The 19864-nt window shown below is 34.7% G+C and overlaps 1 protein-coding gene and 1 long non-coding RNA gene across 7 annotated transcripts in view; one reads left to right on the plus strand and one right to left on the minus strand.

The window, feature by feature from the left end:
* The window catches only part of Pls1 (plastin 1), a 140098-nt gene that overhangs the window by 95988 nt on the left and 24246 nt on the right, over positions 1-19864 (plus strand). For 3 of the 6 annotated variants that reach the window (XR_015440841.1, XM_087186296.1, XM_087186294.1), the window contains exons 6-11: positions 3991-4156; positions 4242-4384; positions 6737-6832; positions 9194-9389; positions 9846-9866; positions 14541-14619. Coding sequence is in view for 4 of the 6 variants with exons in the window: in XM_087186296.1 (XP_087042422.1) it covers positions 3991-4156; positions 4242-4384; positions 6737-6832; positions 9194-9389; positions 9846-9866; positions 14541-14619 (701 nt within the window). In the remaining 2 variants the exon portion in view is untranslated. The remainder of the gene's footprint in view (positions 1-3990; positions 4157-4241; positions 4385-6736; positions 6833-9193; positions 9390-9845; positions 9867-14540; positions 14620-19864) is intronic. The other 3 variants (XR_015440842.1, XM_087186297.1, XM_087186295.1) reach the window with 1 other exon arrangement.
* Positions 1-19864, minus strand: part of LOC110347665 (uncharacterized) — an 85539-nt gene that overhangs the window by 37325 nt on the left and 28350 nt on the right. The window lies entirely within an intron of this gene.

The following is a 19864-nucleotide window of genomic DNA, read 5'->3' on the forward strand; positions in this document are numbered from 1 at the left end:
ATTTCTATGTCTCTTGTATAAATTTCTTTAGGTTAGTATGCTCAGTTTATATTGTTGTAATTATTGAGTTATTTGATTATTATTTATTTGATGCTAGAGTTCTTTTTTGATTTTCTTGTGTTGTTGAGCATTGTATATGCGACTGTTGAGTTAATACTCCCAGCCTCAATGATAGTATACTTGTTGGCTAGTTGAAAAATTAACACTGAATAGTTTTATGGTGTTTTACAATTTCACAGAAGTTTTGTTCTTTTTGAACAAGACTATACCATAGTCATCTTCTCCACAAAGATCTTGTTAAAGTCTAGGAATTTGAAGTTACCACATTTCCCCCTTCAAAATCTATACATGAATGGGTGGATATTAATATTTATCAAATGTTTAGTGGATACTAATCATTGTTCTAAACATACCGTGTGAAATTATTCCCTTGACTCTTTCTAGGAGTCAACTTCATTATAAGGTACATTGTGTGATATTACAGATAAGGAACTGAGGCACAGGTCACATGGTGCAGAGCCAGGGGTATGATCACAGTGGTATCCAGAGCCATTCCTCTTCATCACTATGGTATACTGCCACCCTCTTGTGATGGCAGTAATGCCAACTATTAATATGTGGTTAAAACAGTAATTATTAAAATTGAGCAACTACTAATTTATTTCCTTTATTTAGCAAGTGGAATCCTTGTTTTTGCTAAAATTAAATGTCTTCTGTAGGAAGCCAAGACCTGAGGACAGAGATACATAGTCTTAAACTATTTAAGGGGTTCTACCATTTTTTGTCATCCTTGAGAAGTATAAAATTGGATGTTGACTACATGGCTTTCTCCTCTGGCTCCTACCCCACCTGCCAATAGGCCAAAAATGTGGCATATCCCTAGTAGAAACTACCATTCTTTTTTTTTTTTCTGGTCCCAGGGATCGAACTCAGGACCTTGCGCTTGCAAGGCAGGTGTGGTGCCACTGAGCTAAATCCCTGGCCCAGAAACTACCATTCTTGAAGAAGGCCGTTTCTAATTGGAATTGTCAGAAGATTATTTTCTTTCACACTTTTTCCTGCTGTCTTTATCTAATACCCACAATTATTGAAAATATTCATACCCATCTTATTTTTAGAATATATGGGTCACATGACTTTTTGTGGCACTAAATCTGAAATACAGCATTTCTTACTGTTTTATGAACTCACTGTTTGGTTTTACTTTTAATACATATATGCACTGCATTAAAGGGGCTAAGAGCTGGCTTAGTGGCTAAAGTGGCTTAGAGCTGGGAAAGTAAGATTAGATTTTCAGAATTGGAATTGTCTGTGGTTTAAGGTGGGTTTTTTTAGTGTGGTGAGAGGAGCCTGATTCACATTAGGTGAGGATCTCAATACAACAAGCCAAGATTATTAGGTAGAAGTAACAAATGGAGGTTTTCAAGGTGAGGAAGTAAAAGAATTTTAGCCTATAAACTGTTCATTGGTGTTTTCCGTTGAAGGGCTAATGAGTCTTTTAGGCAGTGTCTGTGGTGGTAAACAAATCTTTTGCCAGGAAGAATAAAATCATGCTAATGAACACAGAGGAATAGTAAAGTGCCAGTGAAGACCAGAGGAATAATGCACAAAACCATATTAATGTAGTTAATATTAATAAGTTGTCAGTGTCCAGCCTGAGAGCAGTGGTAGAAAATTTTCATTCTTACTAGTTATGAAAGTCAATTTAGTGAAATTATATACTTCTTTTAAATGGTTTCATGATGTTATTGCTTATGAAGTGGGTTATTGTATAATAAATCATTTTCAGTCCAGTTCTTCCCCCTGCTGATGTATTCTGGAAAATCACAAGTTGAACAGAGATCCTTTATGCTTTGCAAAAAGCAAAAAGATAGAAAAATATTAGTGGTCAAGTCTTAGTTTGCAGAGGCTGTCTCCAAAAGATTGTATTGATTTGATATAGGTTAACTTAAAAGCATTGAAGCTATTAAAAATTTTCTAGGACTTCTGTAAAATATTTGCAACTTATGTGTTTTTGAATTTGTTGTGATTATTTGTAGTGAATTATGAGGTTTTAAAGACGTTAAAAGGTTTCTCTGGTTCTGCTGCTACTTTGAGGAGAACTACATTTAAAAGAACATCATTTAATAGTACTATAAAAATAATTTCAAGTGCTTACTTAAATCACTCTTGAGTGATCCCCAAGAGATACATTTACAAGATAAATTGTTTACAATTTAAATTGTTACATTTACAAGATAAATTGTTTGAGTACACTGCAGAAGAAAGCCACTGAAATATTCACCATGCTTTGAAAACTTCTGTGCATAGCGGCTGCCGTCACCAGCACATTAAATAATTGCTATTGCTACTGCCAAATGAGAGTGGCAGTACAGCAGAATGATTAGGAGGATGGCGTGTGGAGACCAGAGATGAAACCTTAGCTCTGACACTGTGTAACCTCTGCGCCTCAGTTTCCTCATCTGTAAATCCGTTTTAACAGTTACCTTTAAAATTCTCTGGACTTGAAACCTAATTGTATATCATTTGTTAAAGTGCTTCCAAATAGAGACTTTATAAAAATAAAGAACATTAATCCAATGCTAATAAACTGATGGTACAAAAATTGCTAGGAGCATATGCTATTAATATATTTAAATAACAGTTATATAAATATGTTAATAATTTCCTTCTTTTTGTGTATATGAAACTTACTATGAAAGTATAAGGAAAAGTCTGACTGATGTATGTGGAAGATGATTCAGATGATTCAGGAGATGGTGTTTCAGGGAAAGAGATTTGAGGAACGAGCATGTGATTTGAGAAAAGAGGAACATTATAAGCTAAGGGGAAAAGACTTTCTGTCTTGGCCAGAGCATAGTCTATATAAGTGAAATGTTAGAAGGTGAGGCCACAGCCAAGTCCTGAAAAATTTTTAATGTCCAACTAAAGATCTGAACTTGACCCTTGCCTTTCCCTCCATGATTTCATTCACTCTTACCCATTCATCCGTTTATTTAGTAACTATTTACTGAGCATATCAGTACTTAGGTACGGGAAAGCATCTCCAAACAGATCAAGGGTCCTGTTATTACAGAGCTCATCCTCTTAATTGGGAGAGATATAACAAGAAGTATATAATATGTCAGAGAGATAAGGAGTAAAGGAGGGAATACAGTAATAAGTAACAGCAAGGGCTGTAGTGATGCTATTTTGTGTAGGATGACCAGAGAATACATCACACCTTAGATGTATCTGAGCAGAGTTTTAAAGCAACAGTGTAATTTGGGGGAAGCATGTTCTAGGCAGAGGAAACTCTAAGTTCAGAGGCCCTGTGTAGTTGGATTAAAGTGTGGTAATGACAGGGAACAGTTGAAGGACTCTAAAACTTGGGAACACCATCAGCTTTATATTTTCCTAACATCACTGACAGCACAGAATTGTAGAGGATGGTCATTAGGAAGATAGGAAAATATTCAATAAAAATATTGAGGGTTTTCAGAGGTATTTAGAACATCGATTTGACAAGTTGGGGATTGCATGTGGTAGGCAAGAAAGAGCAAGGATGTTGTTCACTTTCTGGTTTAGGAAGAAGAATGAAGTTTGGTCTCATCAATCAGAAGAGTAAATAAATAAGGAAGAACTAATTTTAATAGGACTGAGAGGAGGACCAGGGAAACATACTGAGAAATTTTGCTTATTTTGGACATGTTGGGTTTAAGGTACTTATGGAACATCCAGGTGGATACAATCAAGTGTGAACACAGAGGTGAAGCTTACTGGGGGTTCAGAGAAGGTGTAGGCTGGAGATGCAGATTTGAAAGTGATTGGGATATACAGATGATGGTTAAAACCGTGTGATATTTTAGTAGTAATTTAGTTATATAAATATTACTTAAGTTTAAAAATGTGGTATTTTTGCAATTCATTGTTTCTTGCAGATAACTTGTAGATAAGACTTTAGAAAGTACTTCCATGTATATATTTTTTGTTTACTCTTGGGCAATTTAGGAAAATTTAAACCTAGCCCTGAATTCTGCCTCAGCCATTGGTTGTACAGTGGTCAACATTGGTGCACAGGATCTTAAAGAAGGAAAGCCTCACTTGGTCTTGGGTCTTCTCTGGCAGATCATCAAAGTTGGTCTTTTTGCTGATATTGAGATTTCTAGGAATGAAGGTAAGATTATCAAAAATACTTTTTATGGATACATACTTTCCTGCAGAAAGTAGGAAAAATTTACATTTCAGTGTTTTCCTCTTAGCTTTGATTGCATTGCTAAATGAAGGTGAAGAACTAGAGGAACTGATGAAGCTTTCTCCTGAGGAATTACTGCTGCGATGGGTGAACTACCATCTGACCAACGCAGGATGGAATACCATCAACAACTTCAGCCAGGACATTAAGGTTTACATTTTAATGTTCAAATTTGTGACATAAAATGAGGATATGGAATTTGAAAAATAAGCGGGTTCTGACTTAAACTTGAATTCAGTTTACACTGGGAGAGAAAATGAAGTTTTCTATTTTATTGAGTAGATCCTCCCAAATATATTTACAAAATCTTTTAATGAATTAAACAGATTTACTGAAATTTTCTTTTTTGTGTGCTGGAGATTGAGCCCAAGGCCTCATGCATGCTAGACAAGCTTTCTACCACACTGTTCCATACCCAGCCCCAGATTTTTGTGTGTATGTGTCTGTGTGTATTATTTTGGTTTTTTTGAGACAGGATCTCACTATGTAGTTCAGGGTGGCCTTGAACTCTGAGTGACCCAGGGTGACCCAACTTGTGATCCTCCTACCTCAGCCTCTTGAGTGCTAGGATTAGAGGCATGAACCATTACACTGGGCTCTTACTGATTTTTTAATATGAATTATAACTGGGTATGAGAGAAATGAGGTGTTACCCTTTGCAGATTAAATCATTCTTCCCCATTTTATATGCCATAGGTCTACCAAATTATAATGAGGATGTCAATCCATTAATTTGAACTGAAATCGTATCTGTTTGCCTTACTACACCCGTGTGGGTCTGACCAATGTTCTTACTCCCACTTTGCCAATAACTACCAGGAAACCAAATTGTCTGAGGGCAGAGGGAACCAGTAGACAAAAAGAATCTTAAGATATGGCTTCCAAAGTGGCTTGAAACACTTTCCTCTCTACTGGGAGAGCCTTGTCAAAGAAACGGTAACATACATTTCTGCCTAACAGTAACTCTCCCAAGGTTATTGCTGGTATAGGCATTGCCAAACAGGTTTCTTGTGAGATTCTTTTCATGTTTGTATGTATGTATGTATGAATGTATGTATGAATGAATGAATATATGTATGTATATATATGTATGTGGTATTAGGGATTGAACCCAGGGCCTTCACAGTGAGCTACATCTTCAGCATTTTTTATTATTATTTTAAGACAGGCTCTTGCTAAGTTGCCAAGTTGCCCATGCTGGGCTTAAACTTACAATCCTGCCTCAGCCTCCAAAATCTTCGAGCAGTGTTATCTAATTCATATTCCCTCTGTAGACATGGTGACTCCTTCAGACATGTTATATTTTTGCTACAATGGCCTGGATGACACTCTCTGTCTTTGAAGTGACATTGTTTTCTCTGCTTTCACTTGCCGATTGAAAAGTTTATTTCCAGGGTTTCTCTTCTTTTGAATCCTCCCACAATTCAGTTCAATTTACCTCATTTCAAGATTTATTATGTCCCTCCTGTTGGGCATTATGCTAAACTTGGGTGACACAGATACATATCTTTTGGGAAGCTTACTAATTATACACAGCAAACCATGCAAAACTTACTGGCTTAAAGTAATGATTTAGTATTTTTCATAATTTTGTGGGTTGATGCTGCTTGGCTGAGTGGTTCTTCTCCACATACATTTTTTCTGGGATCACTAATTTGGTTATACTCAGTTGTCAGTTGGGCTCATCTGGAAGGTGCATAAGAGCATCAGTCACAGGTATGGTGCCTCATTGCTTCTCCACCAGGCCCCTCCACATGTTCAGATTGGGCTTCCTCACATCATAATAGTCTCAGATAGTTGGCCTTCTTAGGTAAAGGGAGGAGAAGAAGGGAGTGTCATGATTTGGAAGCCCCAGAACATCACTTTCACAGCATTCTGTTGGTCAAAGGAGTCACAAGGCAAGTCCAAGTAAAAGGGGAGGGAAAATAGCCTCTGCTTTTGTGATGGGAGGAGCTATATGTATGTATGGAGAATTATGATAACCATCTGTAAAGATGACTATATTGGATAATTTAATAAAATGTGGTCACAGCTGATTTATAGAGATGGGAAGGGGCTGCTGTACAACAGAGAAGAAACTGTCTGGTTTATTCTAGAGAGATCAGGGAAGCCTCCTGGGACAAAAATATTTGACCCGAATCTTTAACTGATGCTTCCACTATGCTTGGAGACATAAACAAATGAGAGAGGGGAGCGTGTGTGTGTGTGTGTGTGTGTGTGTGTGTGTGTGTGTGTGTGTGTGTGTGTGTGTTCCAGGTACAAGGAATAGCGTTGTTAGAAGCTCTGAGGTGTGAAAGAGGATTACTGAAAGCTCTGAAATATAAAACAGCATACTGCAATTTAAGTGATTTGTAATAGTAAAGTAACTAAGTTGTTTTTCATTTCATTTTTGGGGACAGAGCAATTTCCTCAGTTTGGGCCCTTTCCCCCCTATATTTAATGAGATTTTATTTATTTATTTATTTTATTCATTTTAAATATGCTGTTTATCTTTCCTTGAAGGATTCAAGAGCCTATTTTCATCTGCTTAATCAGATTGCCCCTAAGAGTGACCGAGAGGATGGACCTGCCATTGCCATTGACCTTTCAGGATTTAATGTGAGTGTAGTTTAAATTTTTTTTATATATATTGAAGTAAAATTATATGTAACATCAAAGTTACCATTTTATCATTTTTGAGCGAATAGTTCAGTGACATTCATTACATTCACATTCCTGTGCAATTATCACCACTATCTATCTCTAGAACTTCTTTATCTTCCCACAAAGAAACTCTGTAGCCATTAAACTATAACTCCCCAATTACCCCCCAGCCCCTGATAACCACTGTTCTACTTTATGACTATGAACTTGACTAGTAAGTACAGTCAAACTTAAAGCATAATTCTCTACAGGCAGCATTCCACTGTGGTCTTCAGCCCTTCATTAGAAATTGACTTTTTGCTCTTTAGAAGTTTTTTTCACACCCTAGGCTCCAAATCTCCATGCTAATTCATCTGGCTGTCATGACCAAAGAAGGGGAATTGCAAAATTCTAACCTTGAATATGTGTGGATCAATCCTATTATCCACGTATTTCTGGTATAGTGTAATTGGAATCAGAGTGCTTTTGTGACTGTTACTGTGTTCAAGAAAGGGAAACACAAGCTGTTATTAGATTGCTAAGCAACTGATAATGAGTTCCACAGCCTACATTTAGAAATACACACAATAAAGAATAACAGTTCTATTTGTGTTCTAGGTAGGACTGACACAGATCTTGAACCACCCAGTGCATTTCTTACGAAGCCCATTCTTTTAGCATAAATTATAAATAGCAGGGATGGTTTTATTATTAAGCATTAAAATCTGGTCAGGCTCTCTATTATGTGAAAATATGTTAAATACTTAAAGTGTAGCATCCATAATTTCACATTACTTTAATGAAATATCAGAAATTTGGTGCTGCAGAACTATGCAAACTTTGCAAATTACTTTGAGTCAAAAAAATCAGGAATTTAAGCCAGGTATGGTGGTGCATGCCTATACTCCCAACACTGGGGAGGCTGAGGCAGGAGGATCACTTTGAGTTTGAGGCCAACCTGCTTTTGAGTTCAAGGCCAGGCTGCTGAACTGCATAGTGAGACCTTGTCTCAAAAAAAAAAAAAAAATCAAGAACTTAAAAAGAGAACTATGGAAAATTTAAAATATATTCAACAGTGAACAGAGTTCATATATTAATCTTAATATACTTATTAAATATTATCCATTCATCATCAGTGAACTTATTTCTTATTTCCCTCTTCTACGCAGTATTATTTTGAAGCAAAATTCTAGACATTCTATCATTTCATTGATAAATATTTCATTTACTTCAAGAAGATAAAGATTTTTTAGTATAAAAATACCTTACCCCTGAAAAATTAATAATACAGGTAATCTGTAATATCACCTAGTGATTATTGACATTTCCAGTTGCCTTGTAAATATTCATTTGAATTAAGGTCTAAATAAGTTGGTAACTCTTCATTGTTTAATGGGTTGAATTTATCACTTTCTTTGATTCAATTTATGTTTTTGCTTCTCTACTACTCTGGTAGATAAAATCAGGTATGTTGCACTCCATGGTTATGATATACTTTTGTGATAGATCCATATATGCCTTTTTATTTTTAGTTTTGGTCACTTATTTTTAAATTGTAACAACCAATAAACCCTCAATCTAACAAGAGAACTAAGACTTTGACATTAATTTAACTCTGCAGTTCTTCCCTATTCTCTCTGCCTAACCTCAGTGTGGTTACCACCATATTGAATCTTGTGTTCATTGTACTTTTTGCTCTTTTTATATAGTCTACTTTCATTCAAATGTATTTGTTGTAAAATTAAATTTTTATTTTACTTTTTAACTTAAGGTTGTACTTAAATTTCTACTGTAGTACTTATTTCCATATTGCATGAATATAGTAGTTTGTTCACCTACTCTTCTTGTTTATGGGTATTTGACTTGCTGTGCTTCTAGGGTTTTAACAACTGTGAAAGGTGCTATTCTTTCTGCTTTTAATGTTTTTATGTTATGTACCTCAATTTGCTTTTCACTGAGAAAAGTACTTACCAGGACTATCACTTAGTGTATACAGGGTGAGATAACTAGGCTTGTTATCCAGAGGACACTCTACTGGGTGGCCTTGTTACCTATAGTCAACTTTGACCAGTAGGGGCTTCCTGATTCAATATCTGAGGTTTGTTGAGTATTTCAACAGTATGAGTGAAATATGTATCAGTAATTTCAGCACTAAATCTAAGAGACTTGTTATTTTGGATTTACAAGATGTGGGGAAGTTGATTTGTAAATTCCTGCACATTCTGACCTTGAGTTATTATTTGATATATTTGTGGAAATGCAGTTGTTTATAAATATGTATGTCTATAAAACTATGTAATTCAATCTTGACCATTTTTGTTTTATTTTATTATTTAGGAGAAAAATGACCTGAAGCGTGCTGGATTCATGCTTCAAGAAGCAGATAAACTAGGCTGCAGACAGTTTGTTACTCCTGCAGATGTGGTTTCAGGAAATCCTAAACTTAATTTAGCCTTTGTAGCTAATCTTTTTAACACATACCCCTGCCTACACAAGCCTGATAATAATGAAATTGATATTAATTTATTGGAAGGTATGTTGCATTTTTTTTTCTTGTGGTACTGTCAGAGCTAGAGGGTTGTGGGGGGAGATGCAATTTAGGGTATACAGGCATGGCATCCATTGAAAAGCTCAAATTATAGACAGTAGTTTTGTTTAAAAGAGTACTGGGATAAATCTTACTTATTTGTCATTTCTCTATTAAGAGTTTAGTGAAAACTATTAAAATATTTAAACTATTAAAACATTTAAAATATTCTCATAAATGATCCTATTACAATGAATTATCTATTGGAAAAACTAATTTGTAGCTATTTTCTCCTTTGAAAGCTAATTTGACTCCAGTATTACTTTTTATTTTTCAGTATTACTTTTTTAATGTCTTCAGTGTACATGAAAAAAATAATATTCATTACTTGTCTTGTTTCTGTACTATTGTTATCTGTCTCATAATATATAACACTTTCCTATTTTGCTTCATGAAATGCAGATTTGACCCCTCCTAATGTAGGTACTGTATTTAGTACTTTTCTATACTCTCAATATATCCATACTGAATGTTTTTATTAGTGCCATTTATTTTTTCCATCTGGGTTGATACTTACTTTTTGCATTGTTCATGCTGTGTTGTCTTTTTTTTTTTTTTTTTTTTTGGTACCGGGGATCGAACTCGGGTCCTTGCGCTTGCGCAGCAGGCGGCGAAACCACTGAGCTAAATCCCCGGCCCGTTATTTGTCTTAATATGCCTATAGAATGAATACAAAGCAAGACACACAAATAAAGCTTAAATAACAGAGCAAGATTTTGGTTATATACACTGTTTACCAAATTTGCCTTCTATAATGATGGGATATTATAGTGTAAACACATTAGAAATGAGTTTTGACAATTAGACTTCATGATTTGATGTAAAGTCTTTATCCCTCTCCCATGATAAATCTTATATTTTATCACAAATAACCTTTGAAAGGTCTAATTTAGGTTCTATAACAGATTTCAAAGTATTATTTAGCTTTGTTATATTTATTGAATGTCATTGAAGCTTACAATATATGAATTGTCATAATGACAAAAACATTCTCAATATCTAGTTCTTTCTCCTTATCTCTGTTTACCAACCTCTCTTTCTTCTGTTATCACACCCTCACCCACCAGTACCCACATTAGTATCAAAAGGAAAAGTACAAACAGTGGCAGCAAAGATAGTAGTTATTGGAGGGAGGGACTAAGCCTAAGATTTTCTCTTTAATTGCCCAGGTTGGAAGAAAGTAGGGATTCTTCTTGGTCGGGAAAATCTGACGTTGCTGTGTCCATTCTCTCACATAACCCAACCCTACTCCTTTCCCCAGTGAGACAGAATGAGAAATCAGTTTCATGACTTTTTTCCTTTGACTGGCACAACTAGACCTATAATGTCCTTATTACTACATAACTACGGTTTTGTGATTAATAAAAGAAATTTCAGATTTAACAAATATATTCTTTGAGGAATATGATGAATTCAGTTCATTCTGATGGTTTAGTTAAAGAAATAATCAGTATATTCTCTACAGAGATTTACAGCTGAGAGGGAAAGAGACAAAAATGTAGATTGTTATTAGCAAAGAGAGTACAAGATTAGAACTTTTAAAAAAGTAAAAAAGGAATAGTGCTAAGTTTTTAATCAGTCTGGAAAATTTCAAAAATCTCTCTGTGTCTTAAGTAGAAGGCATTGTTTAGAGTGGCATATTAAAAATGATCTGCTTTTTATAGTCACTGAATTCTTGCTAGATATCTTTTCCAACTTGCTCGCTCTCCTGTTTGTCATGTTTGAATTCCTTTGCTAGTGTTCAGCATGCTTTTGGAAATTTTTAGTGTGAATAGGATTGTTATATATTTCCATTAGTATAGTGATTTATTAACATACTATGGAAATATTTACCAATCATCTTAATTTTGAACATATGTATGTCCTGATACATCTGCCAAAAATGTATTTGACTTCGACTGTCATTGAAATATTTTCCTATGTAAATTTATGTTTTTATTGAACCTTATGAAATTTGAAGCTTGACCTTATCACATCACAAATTCATATATTAGTATGTCCTCATTGGCAGAGAATTTTGTCTCTAGGGAATTAAAGAAAATTTAAAGCCCAATTAATTATTAAACCTTTATATCATTTTGAGCAAAACACATGGGCTACATGTAGAGACATCATCTCAGTTTTGTTTTTTTTTAGACAGAGTCAGTCTCACCATGTAGTTCAGGTTGGCCTTGAACTCACTATGTAGCCCAGGCTGGCCTTGAACTCATGGTGATCCTTCTGCTTCAGCCTCCTGAGAACTGGGATTACAGGTGTGTCCACCCCTGGCCCATCTCAGAATTCATATTGTCAGCAGAAAGTACAATAGGCTACAGAGTTTAGAAAGACTTTGTTCAAATCATGGGCCCACCATTTAATATCTCAGAAACCTCTGTGAACTTTGGTTTTCCCATATAAAAAGGACTAATACTACTTATTTTTAAGTGTTACAGAGAAAGTTAAGTGTGATCATGACTGAAGGGGTTTAACCTACTCTATATGCTTATTAATGGTTAGGATGGGAGGAAGAAAGTACCTAATACAGCACAGTACATTTAATGATTGCTGAATATATGTTAGTCGTTTTCTTTCCTCTTAGTAGCCTACTTATCTATATATGTATACATGGTGGTGGTGGGGGAATGACCATTTTACCCGGGACCTCACACTTACCTACACCCCAGCCCTTTCTAAATTTATTTATTTATATTTATGTATGTATTTATTTATTTATTTATTGTACCGGGGATTGAACTCTAAATTTTTATTTTTGGACAGGGTCTCTAGCTATGTTGCCCAATGTGGCCTTGAACATGTGATCCTCCCTATCCTGAGTAGCTGAGATTACAGATGTAAACCACCACACTCAGCAAAATATTTGTTATTTTTATTGAGACTTTTAGCAATTGCAGATGACAATTTAATCTGCAAATGATGGGAACATTTTATAGTTCTATGTTGTTTATTAGTTATTAAGAACTTAATTCTAATATTGTTTTAGTTGTCTGCAATCCAGAAAACATTTTTCCAGTCTGGAATACATATGTTTTTATAGGGCGGGGGATTTAGGTCAGTGGTTTCGCCACCTGCTGCGCAAGCACAAGGACCTGAGTTCGATCCCTGGTACCAAAAACAAAAACCAAAAAACAAAATACATATGTTTTTGTAATGCTTTACTATGGCTCTTGCACAAATGCATAGTGCTTCTAGTTTTGAGCATTTATTTACTAAGACAACTTGAAATTATGCTAGATAAATAAATGCTCACTTTTAAAGTCATTTTACTTTCCAGGATCAAAAATTAAAATGATAATAATATAATTAGTTGAGAACACCAGGAAGAAATGAGTCTCTGAATCATATAGTAGTTTCAGAATTCAAAATGCAAGTTTGTTCTTTAAATATTTACTGTATCAGCAGATTTGACAGAATTTGAGTATTTTAATTAAAAACTAAACCAATGTGATAGTTTTTGTAATTTTAGGACATAATTTGGATTTTGCTACCTATTATTATTATATTATTCCCAATAATATGAAATTCTTCTAATTACTAGAAAAAATTATATATATGGGATATATACATATATATGGCATTATGATAGTGAAAAAAAGGTGAGTCACATGCATCAAGCTATTTGTCATCTCGTTTGTTTATATTTATATAATGTGGGGCACAGTTTAGAGCTTTAATTTGTACTTGTTTAATAATTTCTATAAACAAGGTAGGCATAGATTTTAGGAATATTTAGTTTAACTTGGTTCTTTCTTTAAAAGGTTCTCAATGTAGATTGTTCATTATAAAGTATGTGTAGCAGATAACAAATTGATCAATTACCTTTTATGAAGACCAGAGGAAACAATATTTAAGCAACAAATTATATAGCTATATGACTTAATAGGGAAAGAATAAAGCAGATTCTGGGAAAACTGTTAGGCAGTGGCATTGAAAACCACATGAAAATGTTGTGGGCAGTTTATTTCCTGAACATTTGGCAAGAAAACAGAATCCTTTAGATCATAAAAGGTTTTGGTTCCTGTTCTGGTCAGGTTTGTACTATCTGTGGCTTTTTGAATACTGTAGGGATGGCACTACTATATTGGAATGAACTCTGAAGCTCAAATGGTTATAGGATTCTTTGCCAAACTGTCTGTGAGTCTCACATGGGCTGAAGTCTAGGGAGTGAACTTGTTTATGAGTTAAAACTTGTTTATGAGTTAGAAATGATGAGAGGTAAAAATGTTTCAGCTTTTCAGGAGTCTGGTGAAGAGAGATAGTCTGGGCTATTCTATTACCCCCTAACTTTTCCAAAGAATAAATAACAATATTATCGTCACTTAGAACTGTTTTCAGTCAGTAGGTGACTATAAGGCAGAAATGGCATGGAGAGTATACATCTCTCCCAACTTTGTGATACACCATAACTATGTTTTCTGTACAGATATGTAAGCACTGGTATAAAGGGAATGCTTAGGGAAGAAGGGGTTATTATCGGTTAAATATTAGTACCTGCAGGAGTTATCTCCTTGACATGATCTTTGAGGTTCAGGAATATACTATCATGAAACATGTCTTTCTCAGCACACATTAGAATGCTGTGTGGGGTCTGTGCTCCTCATGTATTTTCAAAAGTGACAGTTTACTCAGGAAGCCAATACATTCTCATTTCCTGCTTTTTATATTACCTGAAATTCCCTCTTTTCTTCATCAGTGTAAAGTGCAGGTTTGAAACCATAATTGGTATAAAATTAGAAACACTGCATTGGGGAAGGTAGAGCTTTTCTGTTTAATGTGCTAATGTTACTGACGGCTAAAAGATTTTGTTTTATAATGTTTAGCCAGATTCTGTTGCATCTACTAGTAACGTCAAACTGCACAGGTTTACCTGTTGTTTCTGGATAGAGAAATCCATGGATCAAAAGTAGTTCACAGATATTGAATAAAGCAGTTGAGAGACTGATTGACTGAAAGCTTAGAAAGGCAGTGTAAGAGATTTTCCTCCCTCCAAAAAAATTATGATATCTAAAGAAGCGTGGCAAAGTATGTATGGCCACTTTGTATCTGCTAGAATAGTTTAATATATAGTTCCTGATTTTTTTTTTGTCCTGTACACTCTAGGAGAGAGCAAAGAAGAGAGGACATTTCGGAACTGGATGAATTCCTTGGGAGTCAATCCATACATTAATCATTTGTATGGGTAAATATTTTATTGTATTCCAGCCTTACTGTCAGGTCCCTTTTTTTCCTCTTTTAGGGTTGGGGATTGAACTCAAGGCCTCATGCATGCTCCATAGGTGTTCTACCACTGAGCTACTTTCACAGCCGCAGAAGTCCAGCTTTTAAAGTTTCAAGCTATAGATGTTCACATGAGAACATTTTCTCAGGTCACAGAATTTAGTCAACACAGAGTTTCAGAGTGCCCAGAATTGGCAATACAATAATTGTAAAAGAAAAATATTATTTGGAAAGATAATGCAATAGTTACAACTTTTGATATAAATCAGAAAAGATAATCTTTATTTTTATTACTGATCATGAAAATTTTGTCATCATAATACATATCTTCATTTATTTTTGCCACAACCTCACTTATTCTGTAAAGTTTATGTATATTTTTATTTATAGAAATAATTTGTTTCCTTGGCTAATTATCATGATTTTCATCTTATTATTTCTTGTTTAAAAATGATGACATTATTAACACTGATTAGTAGCACTAAGAAAATATTTTACTAAATCACTTTTTGTGCTGCCTGCTAGGGATAACAATGTGTCTTTCTAGGTGTGGATGAGAGGAAATGTATGTTATAAAATCTTTCCTTTAAAAAAGTGGAAAAGATCTCAACTTCACCTACTTCATTTTTTTAAAAAGTCAAATAACCTAAACTAATAGTTTATATATCAAGAAAACTCCTTAGAGTGTAACTCCTTAAAGAAGATTAACTAAATTACTATTCAAATATGGCATAGCATATAGCCTTACTTGCTGTAATGTCTTTTCCTTAGTATATATTAAAAATATTCTTCAGGGCCGGGGATTTAGCTCAGTGGTTTCGCCACCTGCTGTGCAAGCACAAGGACCTGAGTTCAATCCCCAGTACCAAAAAAAAAAAATTTCTTCAAAATCTAAAACCAGCACTGCTGTATTCTATTAAATGGCCTGGATGTGACAGACTTGTATTTCAGAAATTCTTAAACAGTATATAAATTCTAGCTAAATGAGAACAAACATATATCAATTAGATTGGAGCTAAGTCTAAAATATCAAAGTGGAGGGTTTAAGTCTTTATAGATTGACTTTAAAAGAATGTCTATAATATATTACTGAGAGAAAAGAATAGGTGTAGTATAGTCCCAATTTATTTAAAGATTGCATATGTACATACTTATATAGGAATTTTTAAAGAAAATCTGAAGAACTGCATACCAAACTGTAAGCAGCCTAGCAGGAGTGGAGAATAGTCGGGAGACTTGTACTTCTAATTTTAGTAATATAAGAATGGTTCAATTTTATTCTTACAATGAGCATGTATTTCTTTTATATTTAAATATTAAATTTTAAAAAGAAGAGTAAAATTTTTCAGACTCAAGGTATCAGTTTCATAAATATTAAGATCACTAGAGTTTTGTATGGTTAATAGGAAGAGATTGGCTAAATATTTTAATTGAAATGTCTGATTATAGTTATATGAATCTTGAAATGTTAGCAAAGGGCTTCTGGATAGATATAATTTTTTTTCTTTGTTACCAGGGATCAAACTCGGGACCTTGCGCTTGCGAGGCAGGTGGTGGAACCACTGAGCTAAATCCCCGGCCCCAAGATAGATATAAATTTTTGATGAGAAAGAGACTTGTTACTTTCATAAAATTCTCAAAAGTAATATAGCCTTAAAGAGAACCATTGTTTTTCTGTAAAAAACAATAGCCACATGTCTAATTGACAGCAGAATGTGTCCATGAATTTGTGTCTATATCATATTTCTAACCCTGCCCCTAAGCAGTTTTAGCTCCATACCTACAGTACACTCAGTCCATACCAAAGCAACTAAAATAATTGATTTTAATGGAAATTGTTTTCTTATTAAATATATTTAAAGAACTATTTAAAAATTCTAGTTTTTCTATTGATTCTGGAATTCATCTCAAAGTCTCCGAAAATCAGCTGCGTCTCAGTTGTCCTGTTTGTAGAACATGAATAGTAATAGTGTGCCACACAGGAATAAGAATGATTCATTTAAAGTAAAAAAAAGAAAAATATGTGAAATAGATGAGATTCTAGAACATACACAAATACTTTAGTGATTTTTTTATACAAAATGTTCGTGTGTTTATGGATAACCTAGGCACATCTTAATTACCTTCACATTAGACTTTCTCCATCACTCAGGACTGGGCCTCATCCTTCATTGCCATAAGGTGTATGCTCAGAGAATGCTAAGTAATTTTAATATGAACCTTAACGAAACATAATGCAGAGGATAAGCTTTTGGATGAAAAAAGTGATGTAATACATCCCAGAGCTAGCAATTTAAAATATCAGTTGGTATTGCTTTATATCTTTAGCATACAGAATTAAACACAGACTTTACAGACATATTTTAAGCTTCTCAGGGGAATTTATTTTTCTGAATACAAAATAGTAGTATTCTTACTTTAAGAACTCCTACTTGTTCATAAATTTCTTCCTCTTAACTTTTATTACTGAACATGAAGAGCTGGCTACTGAATAGCTGTGATTTTCTTTTTTTCTTTTTTTTTTTTTTGGTACCGGGGATTGAACTCAGGTCCTTGCACTTGCGAGGCAGGTGACAGAACCACTGAGCTAAATCCCCGGCCCCAGCTGTGATTTTCTTATAATTAAGTTTTTAAAACTCATAAACAAAGTAACACATGGACTCCTTTTCACATACAAGTTTCAAGAAATACATAAATGTATAAAGTAAAACATGGTAATTTTTCCCTAGCCTAATACTCCTTTTTTCCTGTGCAGAGGTAATCACTACTAACAGTCCTTGGTATATAAATACATTTGACTCTACTTTTTAAAAAAATAAAGATCTAAGTATATGAAGTGTTCTGCCATTTGATTTTTGAAACTTAATATAGCTTATAAAACGTTTCATATCAGTGCATACAGATCTACCTTATTTCTAATGGTGGCCCAGAAGTTCACAGTATATATAGTTTATGTAATAGCCCTCAATGCCAGGCATTTAATGGTTTCCAAATTTATAAATACCATGAGTCAGGCATGTGGCATGTGTCGTCCCAGCTATTCTTTTTTATTTTTTTGTATATCCTTTTATTGGTACATTTTAGTTGTAGAACAAAATGACATTCATCATTGGAGATACGCACCTTTACATACTCTCTTGGTTCTTATTTTTCCCCCTTCCCCTACCCTCCCTTCAACCCCTCTATCCCTCCCTATTTACAAAGACTTTGTTTCCATTTTTTCATTTTCTCATATTGATTCCATTCCCCTCTTTCCTTTCCTCTACCCCTCCCACTTCCACTCCCCTTTGCCCCTTTTCTTCCTATTTCACATTATCTATTATACTTTTTAGTCCTTATTTACACTTTGTTTCTCACACTAGAGAAACTATGCGGTATTTACACTTGTGTGTACTATTTATTTCACTTAAGAGTATCGCCTCAATGTGCATCCATTTAGCTATAAATGTCTCTAATTTCTCGTTTTTTGATGGCTGAGTAGTACTCCATTTTATTTAAAAAAACCACATTTTCTCGATCCAGTCTCCAGTAGATGGGCATTTGGACTGTTTCCAAGTTTTAGCTATTACAAACTGTGCTGCTATGAACATGGGTGCACATATATCACTGTGGTATGATTCTTTTAATTCTTTGAGGAAGATACCCAGCAGAGGAACAACTGGGTCAAATGGGACTTCCAGTCCTAGTTCTTTGAGTTATCTTCATACTGATTTCCACAGTGGTTGCACCAGTCTACACTCCCACCAGCAGTGGAGCAGGGTTCCTCTTTCCCCACAGCACCACCAGCATTTGTTGTTGGTTGATTTCATGATAACAGCCATTCTTTCTGGAGTGAGGTGGAATCTCAGTGTTGTTTTCATTTGCATCTCTCGAATGACCAGTGATGTTGAAGATTTTTTCAAATGTTTATTTGCCATGTCTACTTCTTTGTGTGAGAAATGTCTGTTCATTTGGGAGGGCTGATTTTATTAAGTTCTTTATAGATTCAAGATAGTAGACCTTTGTCTGAGGGACCGCTGGTGAAAATTTTTTCCCACATTGTGGGTTGTCTCTTCACACTGCTGGTGGTTTCTCCTGCTGCGCAGAAGCTTTTTAGTAAAAAGAGATCCCACTTGTTGACTGCTTGTGCTAGTTCACGGGAAACTGAGGTTTTGTTCATAAAGTCTTTTCCTACACCAGTGTCTTGAAGAGTTCTACCTAACCTGTGTTCCAGCCAGTTCAATGTTTCTGTTTTTATATTTAGATCTTTAATCCATTTTGATTTTAGATTAGTGCATGGTGAGAGATATAGGTCTAGTTTTAGTCTTTGGCAAGTTGAAACCCAATTTTTCCAGCACCATTTATTAAAGAGACTTATCTTTCCTCCAGTGAGGGTGTTTGGCTCCTTTGTCAAAGATGAGGTGGCTGAGTGTGTCTGGAGTTGTTTTTACATCTTCTAATCTGTTCCACTGGCCTTCAGGTCTGTTTCTTTGCCAGTATCATGTTGTTTTTATCACAGTAGCTTTGTAGTATAGTTTCAAGTTGGGGGTTTTAATACCCCCTGCTATGTCTCTGTTACGTAGAATTGCTTTTGCTATTCTGGGTCTCTTCTTGTTCCAAATGAATTTTTGGATTGTTTTCTCAAGGTCTGTGAAGTATGCTGCTGAGATTGCATTAAATCTATATAGCAATTTTGGAAGTATAGCCATTTTCACTATGTTGATCCTTCCTACCCAGGAGCAAGGGATGTCTTTCCATTTTCTGATGTCCCCTTCAATATCTTTTTTCAAAGTGCTATAATTTTCAGAGAAGAGGTCTTTGATTTCTTCTGTTAGGTTGATTCCTAGGTATTTCAGGTTTTTGGATGCTATTGTGAAAGGAATTGTTTGCCCTGTTTCTCTCTCAGTGACTCTGTTCTTCGTGTAAAGGAAAGCTATTGATTTTTGTGTGTTGACCTTGTATCCAAGTACTTTACTGAATTTGGTTATTAAGTCTAGAAGACTTTTTGTGGAGTTCTTGGGGTCTTCTATATAGAGTTTCATGTCATCTGCAAATAATGACAATTTGACTTCTTCATTTCCTATCTTTATTCCTTTTATTTCTTTCTCTTGTTTAATTGCTGTGGCTAATGTTTCCAAAACTATATTGAACAGGAGTGGTGATAGTGACATCCTTGTCTTGTTCCTGATTTTAGTGTGAAGGATTTTAGTTTTTGACCATTTATTATG

The sequence above is a fragment of the Heterocephalus glaber genome, unplaced genomic scaffold (genome assembly GCF_053883595.1).
Source record: "Heterocephalus glaber isolate CG9 unplaced genomic scaffold, H.glaber_assembly_v1.0 deba00001504, whole genome shotgun sequence".
Classification (NCBI taxonomy): Eukaryota; Metazoa; Chordata; class Mammalia; order Rodentia; family Bathyergidae; genus Heterocephalus; species Heterocephalus glaber.